General features: G+C 41.1%; 2 protein-coding genes and 1 long non-coding RNA gene across 3 annotated transcripts; 2 read left to right on the forward strand and 1 right to left on the reverse strand.

The window, feature by feature from the left end:
- Positions 1-914: 914 nt before the first annotated feature.
- LOC116925423 (glutathione hydrolase 1 proenzyme) lies at positions 915-3,766 on the forward strand. Its single transcript, XM_032932124.2, has 9 exons — positions 915-1,094; positions 1,171-1,368; positions 1,563-1,783; positions 1,855-2,047; positions 2,128-2,325; positions 2,411-2,660; positions 2,775-2,965; positions 3,093-3,336; positions 3,424-3,766. The coding sequence occupies exons 1-9, from the start codon at positions 1,084-1,086 to the stop codon at positions 3,694-3,696; spliced, it is 1,779 nt and encodes a 592-aa protein (XP_032788015.2). The 5' UTR covers positions 915-1,083; the 3' UTR covers positions 3,697-3,766.
- On the reverse strand, positions 3,194-19,509 carry LOC116925475. Its single transcript, XR_004395515.2, has 4 exons — positions 19,396-19,509; positions 19,227-19,330; positions 19,011-19,128; positions 3,194-3,332 (listed from the first exon to the last, which is right to left on the reverse strand). It is a non-coding gene; the product is annotated as an uncharacterized LOC116925475 (long non-coding RNA).
- LOC116925439 (lachesin) lies at positions 9,073-18,501 on the forward strand. Its single transcript, XM_032932148.2, is given in 13 exon segments — positions 9,073-9,335; positions 14,608-14,717; positions 14,794-14,844; positions 14,921-15,028; positions 15,191-15,239; positions 15,639-15,794; positions 16,935-17,009; positions 17,112-17,165; positions 17,270-17,557; positions 17,620-17,715; positions 17,777-17,804; positions 17,806-17,852; positions 17,931-18,501. Coding segments are annotated over 13 exon segments (1,320 nt in total). The 5' UTR covers positions 9,073-9,271; the 3' UTR covers positions 18,125-18,501.
- Positions 19,510-19,812: the final 303 nt, after the last annotated feature.

Consider the following 19,812-nt stretch of genomic DNA (forward strand, 5'->3'; position numbering starts at 1 on the left):
TTTTTTGTTTTAAAGATGTCCAGAAACTTGCAAGGAGAGAGAGAGAGTTCCATGCCCATGGGGTGTAGGTTTTGGTATAAGCAGCCCCATCGTTAGAATCAAAGTGGGTATTCGCTCGAACGAATGTACCCCGACCAACAAGAGAGAGAGGGGGGGGGGGGCTTCTAAAAAGAGGTCGCTCACGCGAAAGACGCTATTAGCGACGCATGGCGTAACAGCCGACCGTTGTAAACAATGCGGGACTGGCATTACGAAACCCAAAGGCATACTGTGTTAAGAAACAAGTGTAGATTTGTTCACATTTCTTCTAGTCTTTTGGTTTGTTTGAAATGTCAATAAAATTACGGGCGGAACATTTGCAAAAATAGGATCGAAGATAAAAAAAAGAGATTTGAAAAGATCATTTAAAGACCATTGTGAATCCTTGACGAGGGTTCAAACTGTAGAAATAATTATAGATGCGGGATGGAACAATGCAAGACAACATTTTTCGATCCGCTTTACGGAATATTTAAAAAAGAAAAAAAAAACTGCCAGTGATTGGTGGGCGCCATTGAAGGCAACAATGGCGTAATGAACAATACGCATTTAATTCGAGTACTTTCGACGTCGATCACTCGTCATTGAATTGCAGAAAAATAGAACGGAGCATGATTTATGCTAGACGGTCATCGTGACTATCACAAACTTCGATTGTTGCGTCTGCTTTGATGGACGTTGGACCATCTCACGCTGCGATCTGGTACGTTTGTATTGACGTCAGTTTAAATAGGCAAAGATGCCACGACCTGTGAATCAATTTCCTCATTCATTTCAAATGTATATCATCTCGAATGTCACTCAATTGTCTATATCAGTTGGGTTGAGTCATTTTTATTTTTGACATAATAGAAACGATATCGAGATAGAAAAGGTTAGTCTGTTTTCGAGTGTCGCACGGGTCGTTACAAATAGCCGTTGATTCGATTTTTGTTTTGTTTTGTTTTGAACGTTCAAATCTTGTCTCGAAAAGTCCCAGCGGAACTTTGGAGTATCGGATTCCTGCACGACCTTTAATTCTCTGTTGCCAACAAACAAAACAAAATGTCCAAAACGTAACGTTAAAAAATCATTTTTGTTTGTTTTTTTTCCGATTATGCAAGTATGCAAATTTTGAAAACGCAATTTCAGAAAATCCAAAAAACTGGTTAAAGCGACGGTTGGAACGTTAAGTATCCTCTGCATTTTGGGATTGACAATCGGTTTGGTCTTCTATGCCGTCGTCAACGAACCCGAAATGCCTTTCGGGCCTCCATCAGCATCCAAACTGGGCAAATATGAGACGGCAGCCGTCAGTTCAGACGCTGTACCTTGCTCCGCTATCGGAAGGTATTCAGATAACGATCGCTTATTTTTTGTTTTTTAAATCAGCTCTGAACATAAAAATAAGCGTCGTGATCAACGCGATAGCAGCTGCCGTGTGTGGAGTCAAAAGATTAAACGACCATTTTTATGATTCAATTCTTGTGTTTTGTTTTTGTTTTCCTACTTCATTTCATTTTTAATTGCTTCGCTTTTTTAAGGGACGTTTTGGTGGAAGGCGGGAACGCAGTGGACGCAGCCATCGCTGCCATGTTCTGCACGGGCACTGTCCATCCGCACACGTCGGGTATTGGAGGCGGATTTTTCATGACCATTTACGATCCGGCGACCAAGACGGGCTGGTCTCTCGATTCCCGTGAAGTGGCGCCTCTAGCGGCAACGGCGAACATGTTTAACGGCAACAGTTCTCTCTCACAAAAAGGTTTCCCTTTTTTTAATATTATTAACTAGGCATTTAAATAAATAAACCCAGTGAAAAACTCGGCAATTTAGGCGGATTAGCCGTGGCTGTTCCAGGAGAAATTGCCGGATTTTGGAAAGCTCATCAACGATTCGGTAAATTGCCTTGGTCTCGATTGATCCTACCGTCCGTTATAATAGCCGAGACGGGCATCACAGTCAGCCGGCATTTGGCCAACGCTCTCAGTGATAAATCGGATGAAATTAAAGCCGAGCCGTCCATGTGGTAAGCCGGAATGAATTCGTTCAAAATAAAAAAATCAGCGGTAAAAAAAACCCCAAAAAATCTACGTTCAATGTGACCAGGTACTTCCTAAACGAAGAGACGGGCCAAGTGCTGGAAGAGGACGACGTCTTCAGGAGGCCCGCCTTCGCCCAAACGCTCAGGGATATCGCCAGTTACGGAATTGAATCGTTTTACAACGGAACGATTGGCGACCGCCTTGTCGAGGACATTCACAAGAGGAACGGAATCATCACCAAAGAGGATTTAATGCAATACAGGCACGATCTAATCGTTAACAACTGGATCGAGAACGCTTTGAATATCAATTTAATATGTTTGTTTGTTTTTTTTTGAAAATTCCAGTGCCGATTGGATGGAACCTGTTCGCGTGCAACTCAAAGATAATCTCGTCATGTATTCGATGCCTCCGCCCGGATCGGGAGTTTTAGCCGCTTACATCCTCAACATCCTCGACCTTTTCGCCCAAGAAAATGAGAACCAAGTGTCCGACACGGAACCGCTGACTTACCACCGGATGGCCGAAGCATTTAAACACGCCTACGCCCAGCGCACCAAACTAGCCGATCCGCGTTTCGTTCCCGAAGTTTCCGAGGTTTGTTTTTGTGTTTTCTTCAACAACAAAAAAAGAAATTCTATTTCGAGTTAATTAAGCTGGAATTTTGGAAACGGAAAACTCATTTTGCGGATGTGGCTGGAAATAATTTAGTTGGCCAGTAATTTGACGTCGGAGGAATGGGCCATAGACACCCGGGCAAAGATCAATGACTCGTTCACTTCTAACGATCCAGCATATTACGGAGCCGTGACGTACACACCGGACGATAAAGGAACATCACACACGTCCGTCCTGGACGCCGACGGGATGGCCGTCTCAGCCACGACAACCGTCAATCTCTAGTCAGATATGCAAACGCACAATCCCCTTTCCGATTGTTTGAAAAACAAAAAAAAACTTCATTCGTCCATGATAATGATGGAACGAGTTTCGCTACCACTTACCCAGATTCGTTGGTTTCGTTTGCAGCTTCGGCGCTGGATTCACATCAGAGCAGACGGGCATCATCCCCAACGATGAAATGGACGATTTTTCATCGCCCAACGTGACCAACGCCTTCGGAGTACCGCCCAGTGAGGCCAATTTCATCGAGCCGGGCAAACGGCCCTTATCTTCCATGACGCCCACCATCATCGTCGATTCGGCCACGGGCAAAGTGCGTTCGGTTGTCGGAGCTTCCGGTGGCACCAAGATCACCACCGCCGTCGTCTATGTAAGTTTAAAAAAAAGAAGAATATTAATTAATTCATCCATTCATCAATGACAATCAATGAGAATCGACATTTAATTCATTTCATAGACAATCATTCAAAATCTATGGTTCGGCAAAACGATTAAAGAGGCCATCGATAGGCCGAGAATTCATCACCAACTGTTCCCGATGACGTTCGAGTACGAGACCGGATTTCCAAAGGACATCACCGACAACATGCTGACTAAAAATCACGTCCTCAGCGAGTTCCAGGTCGGCTCTTCCGTTCACGGCCTCACCGTCGAATCGGACGGATACATTTACGCAAACGCCGATCATCGCAAAGGTAGCGACGTTGCCGGAATCGATCCAGTCGAATAGATTCTTTTTAAAACGCAAACACATTGCTGATGTAAAAACAACGAGACAAAACAACCTATTCGTAATTTTACATCTCATTCACATTGAAATATAAAGATAAAACTATTAAAAAAAAAAAATTCAAATTTGGCGCCAGAGCAACAAACAAAAGTGTCAAAGCAAAATGCCCTGCGGTTGTACTAATAACGCACAACGTAGACGGGGGGGAGAAAAAGACAAAAACAAAACATAGTCATCTCAATAAGATATAGGAGGAGGGTCTACTACTTGTGACTAATGGTCTTGTAGGAATTTTTCTTTTTCCCTCCCTAGCCAAACGAAAAATGGAAAATGTAAGAGGAGCGCAAAAAACTACTGGCACGATGGTGAGGTTATTTCTCAGTGATTGGGGCGAGAGGCACGTCGCTCAACCTGGCGACCCTTTGCGCTCCCCGGCTTTTGTGTGTGTGTGTGTGTGTCCATTAGCGAGTGACTTACGAGTTGTCGGAAAAGGGAAGAAGATCCACTTGTGAAATTTTGACGAACCCCCACCCCCCCCCTTCGCGCGCGCTCTCTATACGCAACTTTCTTCTTGTGCTCACACACACACAGAGAGAGAGAGAGAGAGACGTGGATGTATAGTTTTCTGTCGGGATCGTGTCGCCCATCTTCGCAACGTTCATCCTTTTCAGTCGCTTCTGACGCTGAAACTATTACAAACGAGTTCTCCCTTCGGCCGGCCAAAAATAAAACGAATCAAACTTTTCTGCTCGCCAACGTAGCGCATCATTACTCATTCATCTGCTTCTCTTTAATGGCGAAAAAGAAAAATGGCCATCCATGTCTAATCAATGCCATTGCTTTTCTATTTCTGTGTGAGCGGCACCAACCGACCGGCAAACATCAAAAAGGCCCTGGTCCCTTCTTTTTAGATTCCTGTTTGTCTGTGTCAAGTGGACATGTACATTTGAAGGGGCAGGCTTGGCATTATTGTGGTAATAAGGTAAGAAAAACAAACAAAAAATTGAAACAAAAAAAAAAAAAAAACTAAACTTGGGGCGTGAGGGGACGGCCTGACGTTTCCTCGTCCGCGTAACGAAGCCAATTGCGAACCTTTTCCGGCGGGCAGAGCCAAGTCTCTCCTCTGTGTGAGAAGAGTTTCTTCACTCTCGAGTGGCTCCCATCTTACCGCCCCTCTCTTGCATGTGTGTCTCTTCAGCTTTTCTGCCGACTTCCCTGCCACACACACACACACACACACACCGTAAAGAGCCGACTGTTTCAGGTTCTCTTGGTTTAAAAAAAAAAAATAAAATAGGATAGGATAGGCCGCACTTCTTTTTCTCGTCCTCAAACTCTCTCACGATAATTGGAACTTTGTGTCTTGTGACGCACACACACGGGGCGGCCTGCATGCCCCCCCCCCCCCATGCGCAATAGGATTGCAGCTAGAAATTTTAAACAAAAAGAAAACGAATGTCTTTGGGATAAAACGAAAGAAGAGAATGGCATAACGACAGCAAAAGGTGTAACGTCAATCAACTTTAGACTGGACCTTTTATATATCAATACAAATGGACTAGGTAGCCATTAGTGGAATTGCCTTTCGCACGACTCTAGAGGACTCCATCGAACATTGGGACCTCCGTAATTTGTCACCTTTTTTTTTTAATGCTGGACCCGTTGTCAGCATTTTTTTTTTTTTAAGAAAAAGAAATAGGAGAAAAATCCTTTTGTTTACATTAAACGCTCTCTACTGCATAGGCCCATCAATATTCATGAGCAGAGCTCATCTGCATTGAATTACACACGAAAAAAAAAAACTCTTGCTACAAGATGTTACACACACACGCACACACACACACACTAAAACATTAAGACTCGTCTCTCTCTCTCTCTCTCTTCGGATAAAGTCTATTTGATTCAATCATATTCGTATTACAAAAAAAGGTCCAGTCAGAAAGAAATAAAAATAAAAATAAAAGAAGACGGGCGGGAGGGCCAATTAACTTGTTTCGCCCGGCTTTTCTATAAATGCGCCTAGAGACACGCCGACTTCTTAACTGGAAGCGACTTTCCAGCCGGATCCATCCAACCGGAATTTTTGTGTGCGTGTGTGTGTATGTGTGTGTGGGGATGCCTTTGCACCATATCGCCGGAGGAGTTTTCCTTCCGTAATATTTTTATTTTTTTTTCGTGTGTGTTGTCAGACACCCGTCCTACCCCGCCCCCTCCCCCTCCCCCAAGAAAAAAAAAGATGAGAAGAGAAAACATTCGCTTTGTTGTTCGCGCAGAGATAATTAGAAGGATATCATATTTTTTCTTCCGCCATTTCAACTTGTGTTTCAATCAAATCCAACAGTGCGTGACCGACATTGATTCGGATTCCTTACCCTCTCCCCCCCCCCCCACCCCAAAAAAAAACGACTTCCTGTCAAGTTTTGTATATCGATTTCTCCGACATTTTCCGCATAGGCCTTTTTTTTAATTATCAAACGGTTATTTTAAAAGAGTGCAATATATAAAATCGTGAATTTGATCAATGACCAAGTTCAAAACGACAAGAAATGGGAACCGAAGAAGAAGAAGAAAAAAAAAGGGGGGAGTGGAAAATCGACTTATTAATTTATTACCGAGAAACGAAGGGAGGGGAAACGCAAATCGCTGTCTGGATGAATTCGATAACGAAGCAGCACAAAGTTTTACGATTGGAAACGGGCGAAAACACCCCACATACGGTCGACTTTTATTATTCGTTTCGCCGTTTGCCTTATTTTAAAGATGATTATACACACACACACACACAAAACGTAACGGCTGCAGATCATTAAACTAAAGTAACATCGCAACGTTTCGATTAATTAAAAGAAAGGGGAAAGAGGGAAAAAAAAAAAAAAAAAGGACGAGCATTTGATTATTTCATAGCCGGGGCGACATTGTGGACGGAAGCAAACAAAAACTGAAAATAGCCCCCCCCCCCCCGTTCGTTCAATAGTTTTAATCAAAAGAACCATTCCCCCCTCTCTCTGGCAGAAGAATGTGTTCTGCGTGTAACAAAGACATGAATAAACACACGCGTGCCAAATGACCCCCCCCCCCAATCCAGTTCTGATTAACGTCACCCGCAACGTTCATAGATTTACATGAAAAAATAGTAATTGTATAAGCAATCTAAAGAAATCAAACGATTAAGTCAATGCGATATGACCGAATTAAACATTTTTATTTTTATTTTATTATTATTATTATTTCCTGGGGAATAAGAACAGGTGCCCGAAAAGATCAACCAAGAGTTAATCAAAGTCCATTTCTTCTTCCTTTCTCACAACTCAATTTTCAAAGTTTGAATTCCGCGCGCGCGCTCAAAAAAAAACAAAAAAAAAACAAATGAGAACTTTTTAACTCACCACGCAAAAAAATAAAAAACTGCGAGAAAGAATTTCCCCAAACGAAGATAAAAAAAAAAAGAGCAGACGCTTGCAAAAAAAAAATGGCTCCGTTTTGAGCCAACCGCAGAACGAGCGGGCAGAGAGTCAAATGCCGCAAAGAAGAACTGGCGCTGTACAGAGACAGCGATGATTCATTAGTACGCGGGTACTATACAATTATCTAAGAAGAGACGCTTGTGTGTGTCTCTGTGTGTGTGTGTGTGTGCTGACGACGCTGCAAAGCTTTTAGCCCAAGACAAGAGGATCATACAAGAAAGTTGATCCGTTCGTCGTCGTGTGCAGATCCGCTTTTCACTATGCAAAGGGCGCGGATGGGGAGAGAGAAATTATTCAGTTGGAGCTACACGCAAAACGGATTTTTTTTTTTTTTCTTTGCCTTTTCAGGGGGGAGTTGGAAAACTTTTTAATTCTATGAAAAAGAAATTTGAGGAATTTTAAATTTGAATATGCCAAAGAGTACATGGATTTTTTTTTTATTTAACAAAGTCTTGTCCTTTCAAGTTATTTGTTTTTACATGACCGCGATCTGATGTGATCAATTTCAAAAAACCCAAAACAAAAAAAAAATATTTGAGAATCGATAACGCTCAAATAAAAACCTAAACAGCGTGGAACACGACGTGGAGGCGGGTTGAACAATGAATCGCTTGATTGGTCCATTCAATTATCACTTTTTAAAGAAAAGTTAATCGGATAACGAAAAAAAATTAAAAAATAAAAATTCAACGTGCCCAAAATCTTTTCACTTTTTATCGTCATCATCATCATCAATTCATTCATTTTTCTCGGCTGCAGTTTCAGTTCCGTCTATATTAAAGCGATTACTACTTGATGAAGACTTTTGTTCCAATTGGCAACGACAAGAATGACAAATCTCCCCCCTCCCTCCTTTCTGTAAGCAAATGAAGCAGCTCATCCCCCCCCCTCTCCCCATCTCTTGCGTGTAAAGAAAAAGAAAAAAAAAAACGATGCCGTGTTCCCCGTCGCCAAAATTTTGTGAAAAGGCTCTAAAGTTTTCAAGGGGCCCCCCCAACCCACATGGAATTGTTCTCGTCTTGTTTAAACTTTTCAGCGCGCTCTCGTCTCCTCTTTTCGTTTTCTAGTACAACATTCACAATTCACGAACGCCTCCCTTCACGTACCCTCCCCCCCCCCCCACTCTCCCGTTCTACAACTTGATCCATCCGGATGAGAACGAGGCATAACCTTCCACACCATTAATGGATTTCTTTCTCTCCCCTTTATCGATACAAGACAAATACAAGAAAGAAAGAAAGTCCCGCACCGGTCCGTGCGTCTTGTTTTCTCGCATTTCTACCAACCGAGGGCCGATATGAAAACAAAATGGACTGATCCGTAACCGTTTCACGGTTCTCCTTTCTCCGTAGTGCCGCGTGTTGATATCGTGGGTATCTCGATGGCTTCCGGCCCCTCCCTGCCGAACGCCCTCGTCTCTCCTCCTTTCGCTTCACCAGAAAGAAATGCGATCTCATTGCACTTACATATGCCTCTCCTTCTTCTTTATATTCCCGATGATTTCTTTCTCTTTACACACACACACACACACCTCCCTCCCCAAGGATTTGTATTTGTTTCGTCTGTTCCAGGACACGAACCAATCCATCTTGATCCGTCCTCTATTTTTCTTTTGTCTTTTGTTGTACTTTTTATTCGGAACGACTCCGCAAGGTAAGACGATCTCCGGGCCAAACAAGATAACAGGTCCAATTTTTATTTTATTATTGGCTTTCATGTACGACTTACTAACGCCACCATCATCATCAGATCTAATATCTACTGTACGTGTCTCTCTCTCTCTCTCTTCTTCTTCTTCTCTGAGTGTGCATGGGGAGGAGGAGTATGTCCGGCGTGACTCTCAACGGGACCTGACGGCGCAGAGACACATGAACTCACGGGCGTTCGGCGAGGGAAACGAAAGGGAAGCGGGCGGCGGTAGAAACCGTCAGTCCGTCGCCAACCTCGACGTCGGCAGGATCGCATTCAAATTTTACAAATCGTTTCAAAAAAAATTTCAAATTTTCGCGCGCTTTTCTTCCGTTTTTAAGCACAAATAATAAATTAATTAAAAAAATCATTACAAGTGCCGTTTCATTCGTTCCAAATCAGATTATGCGTCGTGATTCATCATGAACACCATGCGATTAATAGCGTTCGTTTGTTTCCTCGCGCAATCGGCTCACAACGTCCAAGGTACGAAACACAAACATCATTTTCTGGTCTCTTCATCTCATCTGTACGTTACACGTCTCTAGTATAGAGGGGGGGGGGGAAACAAAAAACAAAACAAAACAAAAGACAGCGACTGCCCAATTTTTGTTGTTTACTTTCAACGCCTGCGGGTCGCACGAGACTTCACGGCCAAAGGCTTCCGACTTTTCTATACATTCGGCATAGAAAATAAAGAGGGATTGGGGGTTGGGGGGAGGAAAGACTATAGCGGGGTGGTTTTGAATTATGATCGGCGTGTATTCTTTTATAGATGTATCTTTTCTTTTTTATCCCAACCCCTTTTTCTCTCTGTGAGTGTTACACACTCGGCGACTTTTCACATAGGAATAGCTCCCGTCTGCTGTTCTTTTTTTTTGGCTTGACATCGTGAATAATTGACGGCTTTGTCCTCGTTCTTTTTCTACTTGTGTCGCTCTCCCATCTTTTCTCAAAACCGCGTTTGAAAATCGAGAAAAAGAGAGGAGTGGGATCATCAACTACAAAACAAAACAAAAAGCGGCGGCTTTTATCGCCATTTTGGGCAAAGTTCAAATTGCCGCTTCGTTTTCATTCGATGATCGAGTAGCATTGCCACACATTAGGCAAGGCACACACCCCCCCCCCTCTTTTTTTCTTTCTTCCGGTTATATCGGGCCATTTGAAACAATCGAGAGAAAAAACAAACAAAAACAAAACGCGTTCCGACTTTTGTTTTTGTTGGCTAAGAAAAAAAAAAGCAAAGGCAATCTAATAAAAAAATGTCGGGCAAAATGTTTTGACACGACCGTAATATTACACACACACACACACACACACTGGTATCTAATATATTTTATTAGCAGTAGATGGTGTATATCACTTCATTCGGCAACAGCATCAAGCCGATAGGCATGAAAACGAGAAGGGGGATGGAATCGTCGAGTTTTCTTTGAATTTACGACTCCACCGACACGACACGGCCCGTAGCCCTTGCCAATTACGACGACTTGAGTTAAAAGACGTGATCCGCATAATCGAATTTGAAAAAAAAAAAAATGTTGTGACGATGGGATAATAAAAAAAAAAAAAGGAGAAAACGGGCAGCCGTTTCATTTGCTGCCCGTTCTCGAAAAACTTTGTTAAATCTTTGATCGTTCATAATAAAATTTAAAAAATCAAAGAAAAAAGAGAGGGGGGGAATAATTTTCGATCGGGAATGACAAGTTCGTCAAAGTCTCACGCAAAGACTTTTTTTTCTATGTTTCACGAAGGCATCACGCAGCTGTTGGGCCCACGTAAAAAATTCAAAAAGATAGCGCCAACTCTTTTGCTGTTTGTCATCAGCTGTTCTTTCCTCCCAAGCCAAAAAAAAATCTGAAAGGATTTTCAGTGAAATTCTTTTGTTAAAAACATGAAAATCTCATTTTTTTTTTTCCCAAGGTTCTTTCCTCCTATAGCAACGCACACACACACACACACACACAAATTGTATGTTTTTCTTTGTTTCCATTGCGACTGGAACTAGAAACAAAAAGCAAACACGTGCAAAGAGGCTGCTGGATCAAATCAACTATTTAAATGCAACAACAAAAAAACTAAAACAAACAAAAAAAACACACATCTCTACAAGAAAATAGGAATAAACTATTCCAGTAAAAAAAAAAATAAAATAAAATGGATTATCAAGACACACTTTGGAACATCTCGATGGAAAACAATTGATACGTCTAGTGTTTGAGCGTCAAGTGGTTCGCCATTCAACTGCTTTATGCTGGCCAACTATATCGTTTCAACTTGTTACGATACTACAGAGATCCTGCATCAAGCCTCGTCAGCTGGAAAAAAACTTTTTCCCGATTTCACGACTCCTTGTAGACACACTCACGAAAGGAAAAAAAAAAGAGGGCGTCGCTTTCCTCCTTGCTATTCAACGCCGAGTTTGTTTTTAGTATGACAATAGAAAGAGAGAAAAAAAGGGGTGGAGAGTTTGTCAGCAGCTTCATCTCTTTGACTGTGATGGCAGCGGAACTGAACCCGGATGTACTATTACACACTCACACTCCCCCCAAAAAAAAAAAAAAAAAAAGAAGAAGAAAGTTTTCCTTTCTTCGCCCTTGTACTTCACTTTCCAGACATACACACAGAGAAAGACGGGCAAAAAGACATTGGCTATATAAACACGGGAGGAAAAGAGTCCCGCGGGTCATACTGGCAAAGAAGAAAAACGAACGAAATTGAATCCCGCCGGCTGAACTCCTGTGCATCACCACCCCTCCCTTCGTTTTTTGTGTGTGTGTTGACATCTATTCCACTCTACCTTTTTATTATTATTCTTTTTTTTTTTGTATATCCCTTATTGTTGTTTGCCCTCTTGTGTCTACAACAGTTTTCGTGATTCTCGCTTACTGAACGCATCCATATTGGCCAGACTGTAACAGACACAAATAACGCAGAAACAAAAGTTGGCAATAGCGTTTTATTCCCCCCCACCTCAATCCTTCCGTTACGATGATTCCCCCCTTCCCATTTTTATTTTTTTTATTACAGGCGAGAGAAGTGGGGCAAACAACTTTTTGAAAACAATAACAAACAAAAAAAAAAGTCTTTACTAGACCCTCAGGGCGAGAGAGACATTACAATCAAATCTATGTTTCTCAATTGAATTCGTTCTACCTACCCCTCCCCACGGCCGACATTCAAATTATATCAGAAATGATAGTGGATTACAATTACGAGCTTCCTTTTTTTCTGGTTTAATTATTTTATTTAAGTAAGGATTCATGTCCTAGAAGGGGGTGGGGGGGTCAAGTCCACCCAAAAAGGAGAGCTGATAATGACCGCGTGATTATGACGATCACACGCGGCAAAAGGAGGGAAGAGAGAGAGAGCAAGTAACTTTACAAGTATGAAAATCATCGATCAATCAACTGTATACATGCATGTATGGCGTAGCATTCCCAAAATGGAATTATGATTATACGACCCTTCCACCCCACCCCCACCCCCCCTAACCTCTACTTCAATTGAACGCAATGGTAATAGGAAAATTGGGTTGGCAGGGGGGGACAGTTGTGAAAGAAAAAGTTTTACATAAAGCCCCCCCCCCCCCCAAAAAAAAAAATTGAATAAAAATTTACGTTTGAACCATGGTCGAAACAAATGCCAATGTTATTAAATCAAAAATAAGAAATGGGTGTCAATATTTAAACGGGGATTTTTCGCTTAGACGACAAAATATTTGCACCCGCAGTTTGGACGTCAGCTCGTTAAATTGTTAGCCGCCAGTAATGGGAGAAGCTGCTGGTGGCCACCGATCGGCTTGAATGTCAATAGAGAAAAGCATACGCCACCACAGTTAACTGTGGCGTGTCTGTTATGATGATGATATGATTACGCGATAAGACAAGACGTTCGGAATAAGAACGTGCCGCTCAAATTTCCCGCCCCTCAAAAACTGTACAGGAGATATTCAATTTCCCTTCTCCGTCTTCTAAAAGTCAGATCCGTAACGGATGGACAGTCGGACCCCGGAGAGAAAACGATCCCCCCCCCTTTTTCCTTTCCCCAACGCATCCGGCGTAATACAAAATACTAAAAACCTAAATATGTGCACATGTAAGATAAAAATAAAAATAGACAACGAAAGGAAATGCGAGTGTTGCTTCCAGCCAATAACCAGAAGGGACGTACCGCATAGAGAAAAAAAAAAAAACACAATAAATAAATTAACATTCACCTTGATTAAGTATTTCGATCTCGTACAGAGAACAAAGAGCAACGGGTAGGGGCACTAGGGGGGAACGATGCGGGGTAATATATTTATGAAGTGTAAATGGATACATTGCCGTAATTTTCATACCAAGTTTTTAAACGACAATGTCCAATAGGGAATACAAGCCCTATTAGTTGGTCGCTTTAGGCTTGATTTAAAGCAATTTACGATCGCATTATTTGAACTCCTCCCCACTTCCCCTCCCCCCCTCCCCAAAAAAAAATAAAAAAATAAAAATGGAAAGAGGAAAACAAAAATGTGAGATAATTTATCGATTCAGGGATGACCCTAACCAGATTGCTGGACACGGTGGACTATGTTTCTCATACAATGTGTAAAGAAAAAAGAAAAAAAAAAAAAAACCCTATTGGATAAACAGTCAAGATAATGTGTACAACACACCACCCTCTTTCTCATTTCATCCTTTTTTTTTATTCTTCAGATGTTTATCGTTGGATAACCAACGCCCCCGGCCAAGAAAATAGGAAATTCTATTGTTTAAGATACAGACTGTATACTATGCAAATCAGAGTTAGTATATTAGTCTGCTTTGGCGTGTGCCAGACAACAATCGTGAGCGTGAAAAATGGGGTGTTTGTTACCCACGCACGCGCGCATTTTTCTTTTATACACAAGACTTTCAAAGAGAAAAGAACTCTGTCGTGTTGGTCGTTTCCATTGATCTTGTACGGGTAAAGGAAAAAAAAAAAAGGGGCCAACGATTAAAGATTGAATAAAAAGCATCAAGAATACAAATCTCCCTTCATTTTCTTTTTGGTGTTGCGAATCATAAGAAAATGAAGGAAAATTTTTGAAAAAGAGGGAAAAAGTAAAGCGATTAACAGAAGAAGAAATTAAAAAAAAAAAAAGGGTGTAATGATTTTTTTTTTTTCTTCTTTTGTTAATACTGAGAAAGCATCCGCCAAGGCCGGGCGTATAACAAAAACCCGCAGACGGAGGACCTTGGCGTAAATAGCGGATAAGAGCCGGAAAACGGCGCTACCAGTTGATTTTTTTTTTCATTTTTTTTCCCCACTTCTCTATTTAGTTTCAAACTGTTTCTCATGAAAATCATCAGCTCCATTTTTTATATCCCCTTTCTCTGACGTGACCCTGGATTTTTACTTTGGTTTCCTTTTCAATCGATGGATTGACTTGAAAGAAAAATCAAGGACGACTTGACATTTATTAGGCCATTGCCTAATCAAATTCGCAAATGCTTTCCAAACGTGGAAAAGGCGGGAAACAAGAACTTTTTTTTTTCTGAACTGCTGACGGCTCCCGTTGGAATAAAAGTCAAAGACAAAAACGGAAACAAACCGCCAAAAAAAAAAAAGACGATCGAATTTTTCGTTTTTATCGCATCAAACGGCAGAGGGAACACAACATAAAAACCAAGCTAATAAAACATTGTTTTCATGGAACTCTTCTATTGATATGACACCCAACCCCACCTCCCTTTTCTTTCTTAACGATAACGATTATGTTTTAAAATAAAAATAGCCTTTGGGATGATGACACCATCGTTCGCCGAGAACGTGCCCAATATAACAGTCGTAGCTGGTAAAGACGTCGTTCTACCGTGCATCGTCGACAATTTGGAACACTTCAAAGTAAAATAGCATTCTTTAAATAAAATAAAATAAAAAAAAAATAGAAAATAAGAATCAAAATCAATTGTCCAAATAGGTGGCTTGGGTACGAGTGGACACTCAAACCATTTTAACCATTCACACCAAGGTAAAAAAAAAATCAATTTGAGAATTTAAACAAAACAAAATAAAAATTTGCATAAATAAAAAAACAAAAAAAACAGGTAATATCGCGCAATCCAAGGGTCGGTTTAGCGCAAAGCAGCAAACGCCATTGGTATTTACGGCTGAAAAATGTCGAGCCGGGCGACCGCGGTTACTACATGTGCCAGGTAAATGTTTTTCAACATCAAAGCAAATTTTTTATTAATTCAATATCAGAGAAAAAAAAAAAGAGAAAGCCGACAGTATATGTCATCAGAAACCTAATCAACTTCTTTTGATTTCATTTTCGGTTGGGCGGCGGTGGCGGCGGCTGCGGCGGGTACGTTCAGATCAACACGGACCCGATGGAGAACAGAAAAGGCTATCTGGAAGTCTTGGGTATGGAACACACACCAAAAAAAATGTCTCTTTTGAAAGGCTAAAACCCTTTGACCACTAGATTGATTTAGCTCCTCCCCTGTCTACTTGCTATACTACTATACAGCAAAGCCCCAAGACTAAATTGATACATATACAATAAGCTAATCCAATCGTGCAAGGGACGCCACCACACATATATCAATAAGGAGGGGGAAAAACATTTCCCTGGACACATTTTCTTACTCAAGAAAAAATCCCATTCCCGAGTCTAATGACATCTACCTCTTTTTTTTTTTTTTTTTTTTCAAATTGTGATTTGTATTGGGTACGGGATGGTGACTACGACATACGCTTCTCTTCACACCCAACCCTCACCATCCATCAACATCATGGGGGGATGGAAAAAAAAATAAACAGTGCCTCCTAATATCGTCGACAGCGGGACGACGGATGGCGTCGTGGCTCGCGAGGGATCCAATGTCAGTCTGTCGTGCCGGGCCACTGGTCACCCAGAACCCAACATCACCTGGAAACGGGAGGATGGCTCAGAATTCATCCACAATGGGATATCAGGTCAGTTTCATCACATCTTTTCCCTCCCCTCTATCCCCCCCTGAAAATCTTTTTTTTTCTTAAGTTTTCCATCTTTATCAAAGAAATCAAATCTAAAAAAAAAAAAAAGGAAAATGAAGACGCATTTTGGATGGCCACGAACGTCTTTTAATGATTTTTTTTTAGACACCCAAGGATTGACGTATGTTTTTAAATCAAGCAATATCCTCTTTTCCGAGTGCCTCCCACGTCAAGAGGCACCGCGAATGTGTCAGTGTCATGTAAAGAAAGAAAGAAAAAAAAAAAGAAGGGGCGGAGAAAGTATTAAGAGCTGTAGATGATTACACGATGCATACATCAAGCCAGCATATTGAATCATCATCTGTTGTGCCAACAGATGGTACAACAAACCATATTGCAGTTTTAGGGAGGATAACTAGAAAAAAAAAAAAAATTGGGGGGTGGCAATGGCAGAAAGGAATACAAAAGTGCCTCGTCGCTGCTTGTTCATTCAACAGAAATAATAATATTAATAATAATCTTCAAGAAAAGAAAGAAGAAAAAAAAAGAAAGAATTCCAGACACACACTGAAAGGCTTGGACGAGCTCAAGAGTTAGGAACCAATTACCACGGCCCATTGATCAGTCCCGGGCCACTCACGAGAAAAGCGAAAAAAACGATGATCGTACAATGGGAAAGGAAAATAAAGCGACCGACGGCAACGGAAGCGTTCAATATAACATAATACACCACCACATACACACATAAGGGGTGCCGTGATAGTACCGCCTCATAATAACAGATGATGTCGCGGTCAATCAAAGTCGTATTATCGATCAGCGTGCAGCGTGAACTTCTTACCCCACCCCCCTCTATCCGAACTATTTATTTATTGCAAAACCCCCCCGTCGTGTGAAAGCGTAATGGATTTCCCGAAATGGGCATGATTCCAAACGTTGATCGTCCATTCACTTGAAAGCTAATTTTTAATGACTGAAAGAATTTTTTTAAAATTGAGATTCCGCAATTAATCCACTGAATAGAATTTTAAAAGGAAAAAGCAAAAAATTCAATGTTTACACGCGAGATGTTTTTTTTTTTAATTTCGATTTGTTTTCCTCCTTCTTTTTAATACCTGACTAATTTCGTTGACTTTCAAGTATCGGCAATCGAGAGCGAGGTTCTGCAATTGACCAAAGCCAGCCGGCTACATATGGGCCCTTACCTATGCATAGGTCTGAAAACATTTCAAAGTTTCTTTTTCTTTCATCAATCATAAAAAATAATATGATTTTTTCCCCTCATTTTAATCAATTAATTAATGCCCAATTAAACAGCATCGAACGGCGTTCCACCATCCGTCTCGCAAAGGATTCCCCTCAAAATTCAATGTAAGTTCAATCTAGTGAAACAATTAGCCTCTAGATGGCCGTGAAATGTCGCCAGAACGTTCCGTTTCAAATTCAAAATCCTTATTTTAAAAAAAAATAAATAGTTCCACCAATGTTATGGATTCCCAATCAACAAGAGCTGGCCTACAACGGACAGGATGTCGTCCTGGTGTGCCACATCGAAGCTTACCCGAAATCGATCAATTATTGGACAACGGCCAAAGGCGATATGATCATTTCAGGCGACAAGTACGAAGCTGTTTCATCCGACGATTCCTATCGCGTCTACATGAGACTCAAGATCCGCTCGGTCGGATTAGACGATTACGGGGCATACAAATGCGTGGCCAAAAATTCGCTGGGCGAAACGGACGGCACAATCAAACTCTACGGTACGTCAAACAAGCTTCACAAGAAAAGATAATTACAAAATGTCACTCCATCCCTTCTTTAGAAATCCCAAATCCGCACACAACAGTCGGCATGATCACAAACGTAGTCAACAGACAGACTAGTACAGAGCCATCTATTAGGCACGCAAAAAAGAAAGGTATTGAACAAATTTTGATTTTTGGTACAATGTTTGATCAAAATGATTGACGTTCAATTAGAGAGGAAAAGAGCCCGGCCGAATAAAGGGAAATTCTCCGGTCATTCAAAACGAAGTCACCGATGACAATAATCACGGTAAGAAAGTCACGTTTCAATAAAAAAAAAAAAGGGGGGGCGAGTAAAAACATTTGATTGATCGTTAAAAACCAAAAGGGGACGTGGTGGAAGATGAAGCCCCAGGACCACACCCAACATACGGACCTACGTATTACGGCACCATAGATTCAAGAGAGCACAGCAGCTCGTCAACTTCGTTAACAATTCAACGCCATTCCTCAAAAGATGTCATTTGTTGCGCAGTCGTTTGTTTCCTCTTTCGCCAATTCATTGCCAGTTTTTCTGCATAAAAATTAATTCACGTTTTCTCTCTTTTAAGAAGAAAAAAAAAGATGATGTTTCACCAGTTCCTGTTTATATTATAAAAATTAAGCGATACATCATCTTTCTTTTTCCGCAATCCTTTCTATCATTCCCTAATCAGTTGCCATTCCTTTCCGATTGTTCTTTTCTCATCGACTTTCACCGTCGATTGTGTACACATCCAATCGTCAATTTAAAAAAAACAATCAATTTTTTGACACTGCCAAACAAAAGGAAAAAGTACGCGTGAGAAAAAAGTCTCGTGGAGTGTTAAAAAAAAAAAAAAGGAAATCTGAGTCCACAATATGGATGTTTTTCTATAGTTGTCTGTATATAAATACATCATGCCTCGACTAACACACAATACGTATGTGTGTGGCCTGCCATCGTAAAAAAACAAACAACAAAAACCTCAATATATTCAAATTGCCTGAACTCTGAACCCAACGCACCTTTCAAGCAATTTACACAATCCTCATGCACGCACGCGGACTCTGGGGAGGATAGAAATTTAATTGCTGGAGAAAGTGGACCAAGTGATCTTTTGCTAGAGAAGATTGTTTTTCCCTTGTTCTGGGTCTATCAACTATAATAGCCATTATTAGATAACTAGCATGGAACATCACCTGATTGCAACAGCAATATTATCATCATCCAACATTTTTCGATGATTTGTTCCATCCCAGTTGGTGGTCAAGCAAAGCTCTACCAGCAGCAAAAAATATCAGGTGAAAGTACGAGAGCATCCTTTTGATGACCATCACACAACAGGGTGCAAAGTATTTAAGGCTCTAGTGATTGGTGAAGAATCTCACAGATGCTCCAAGGCATTTTCGAAAAAAAAATGAAAGGGTGTTATGAGTGTGAACTTACCAAAAATTGGCTGGCTGCTGGGGGACGAGCTGCATGAATGTTATCATCAGGAGGTTTATGCAGTGTTTGTTGCCAGGCTCCCATCACACATCGTTCCACATATCAAAGTTTTCTGGCACTGCTCCAGGAACAAGTCCAACATGTGGAACACATCACACAAAAAGAATCTCTTTATTCATGGCAATGGTCTAGATCAATCGGCAAAAGTGCTTTTACCCATCAACTGCCGGCAAAGAATTGGCGCCTTTTTTCTGCTTTCCAGATAATGGCCGATAAAGTCTATTCTCTTTTCACGTTTTGCTTTCAACGAACCAGAAACACTAGAACAAACGAAAACGTCCGTGATATACAGTTAGATTAAAAGTGTTATCATCAAAGTTAATACCAATAAAACGTGCAACATTTTCAAAGTTCATTCGCCTTGCTTTCTTCGTTTCTCATCATCGAAACACGTGATCCTTCTTCAGAGACAAAACTATTGTAAATGACCCATGCCCTCGCGATTTGGCGCCAACGCCACCTGTTGTTCTTTTTTTATTCCGGATGTCCAGGGCTGCAATAAAAATGATTGAAATTCAATCAGCCGAAACAGAATTGATTAAGTTATCAATAAACATATAAAATGAATTGGCTCTCGCTTGTGAAATGGCAGGTCCATCCCCTTTTGTGATGAGATTTTATGACGTATATACCTGCATATGGCAATGCAGTCAATGACTCATACAGTGCTGCTCATGCTGTGAGTCAAACCGTACACGGATTGCTGTAGACATTTAACGTGAGAGATGACCTGATTCGATGA

This window comes from Daphnia magna, linkage group LG6 (assembly GCF_020631705.1).
Source record: "Daphnia magna isolate NIES linkage group LG6, ASM2063170v1.1, whole genome shotgun sequence".
Classification (NCBI taxonomy): Eukaryota; Metazoa; Arthropoda; class Branchiopoda; order Diplostraca; family Daphniidae; genus Daphnia; species Daphnia magna.

What these genes read in the sequence shown, in the direction of transcription:
- LOC116925423 (XM_032932124.2), top strand. An exon ending in AAAGCCGAGCCGTCCATGTG is followed by an intron (nt 2,048 to 2,127) that starts GTAAGCCGGAAT and finishes CAATGTGACCAG; the next exon opens with GTACTTCCTAAACGAAGAGA. An exon ending in TCACCACCGCCGTCGTCTAT is followed by an intron (nt 3,337 to 3,423) that starts GTAAGTTTAAAA and finishes TTCATTTCATAG; the next exon opens with ACAATCATTCAAAATCTATG.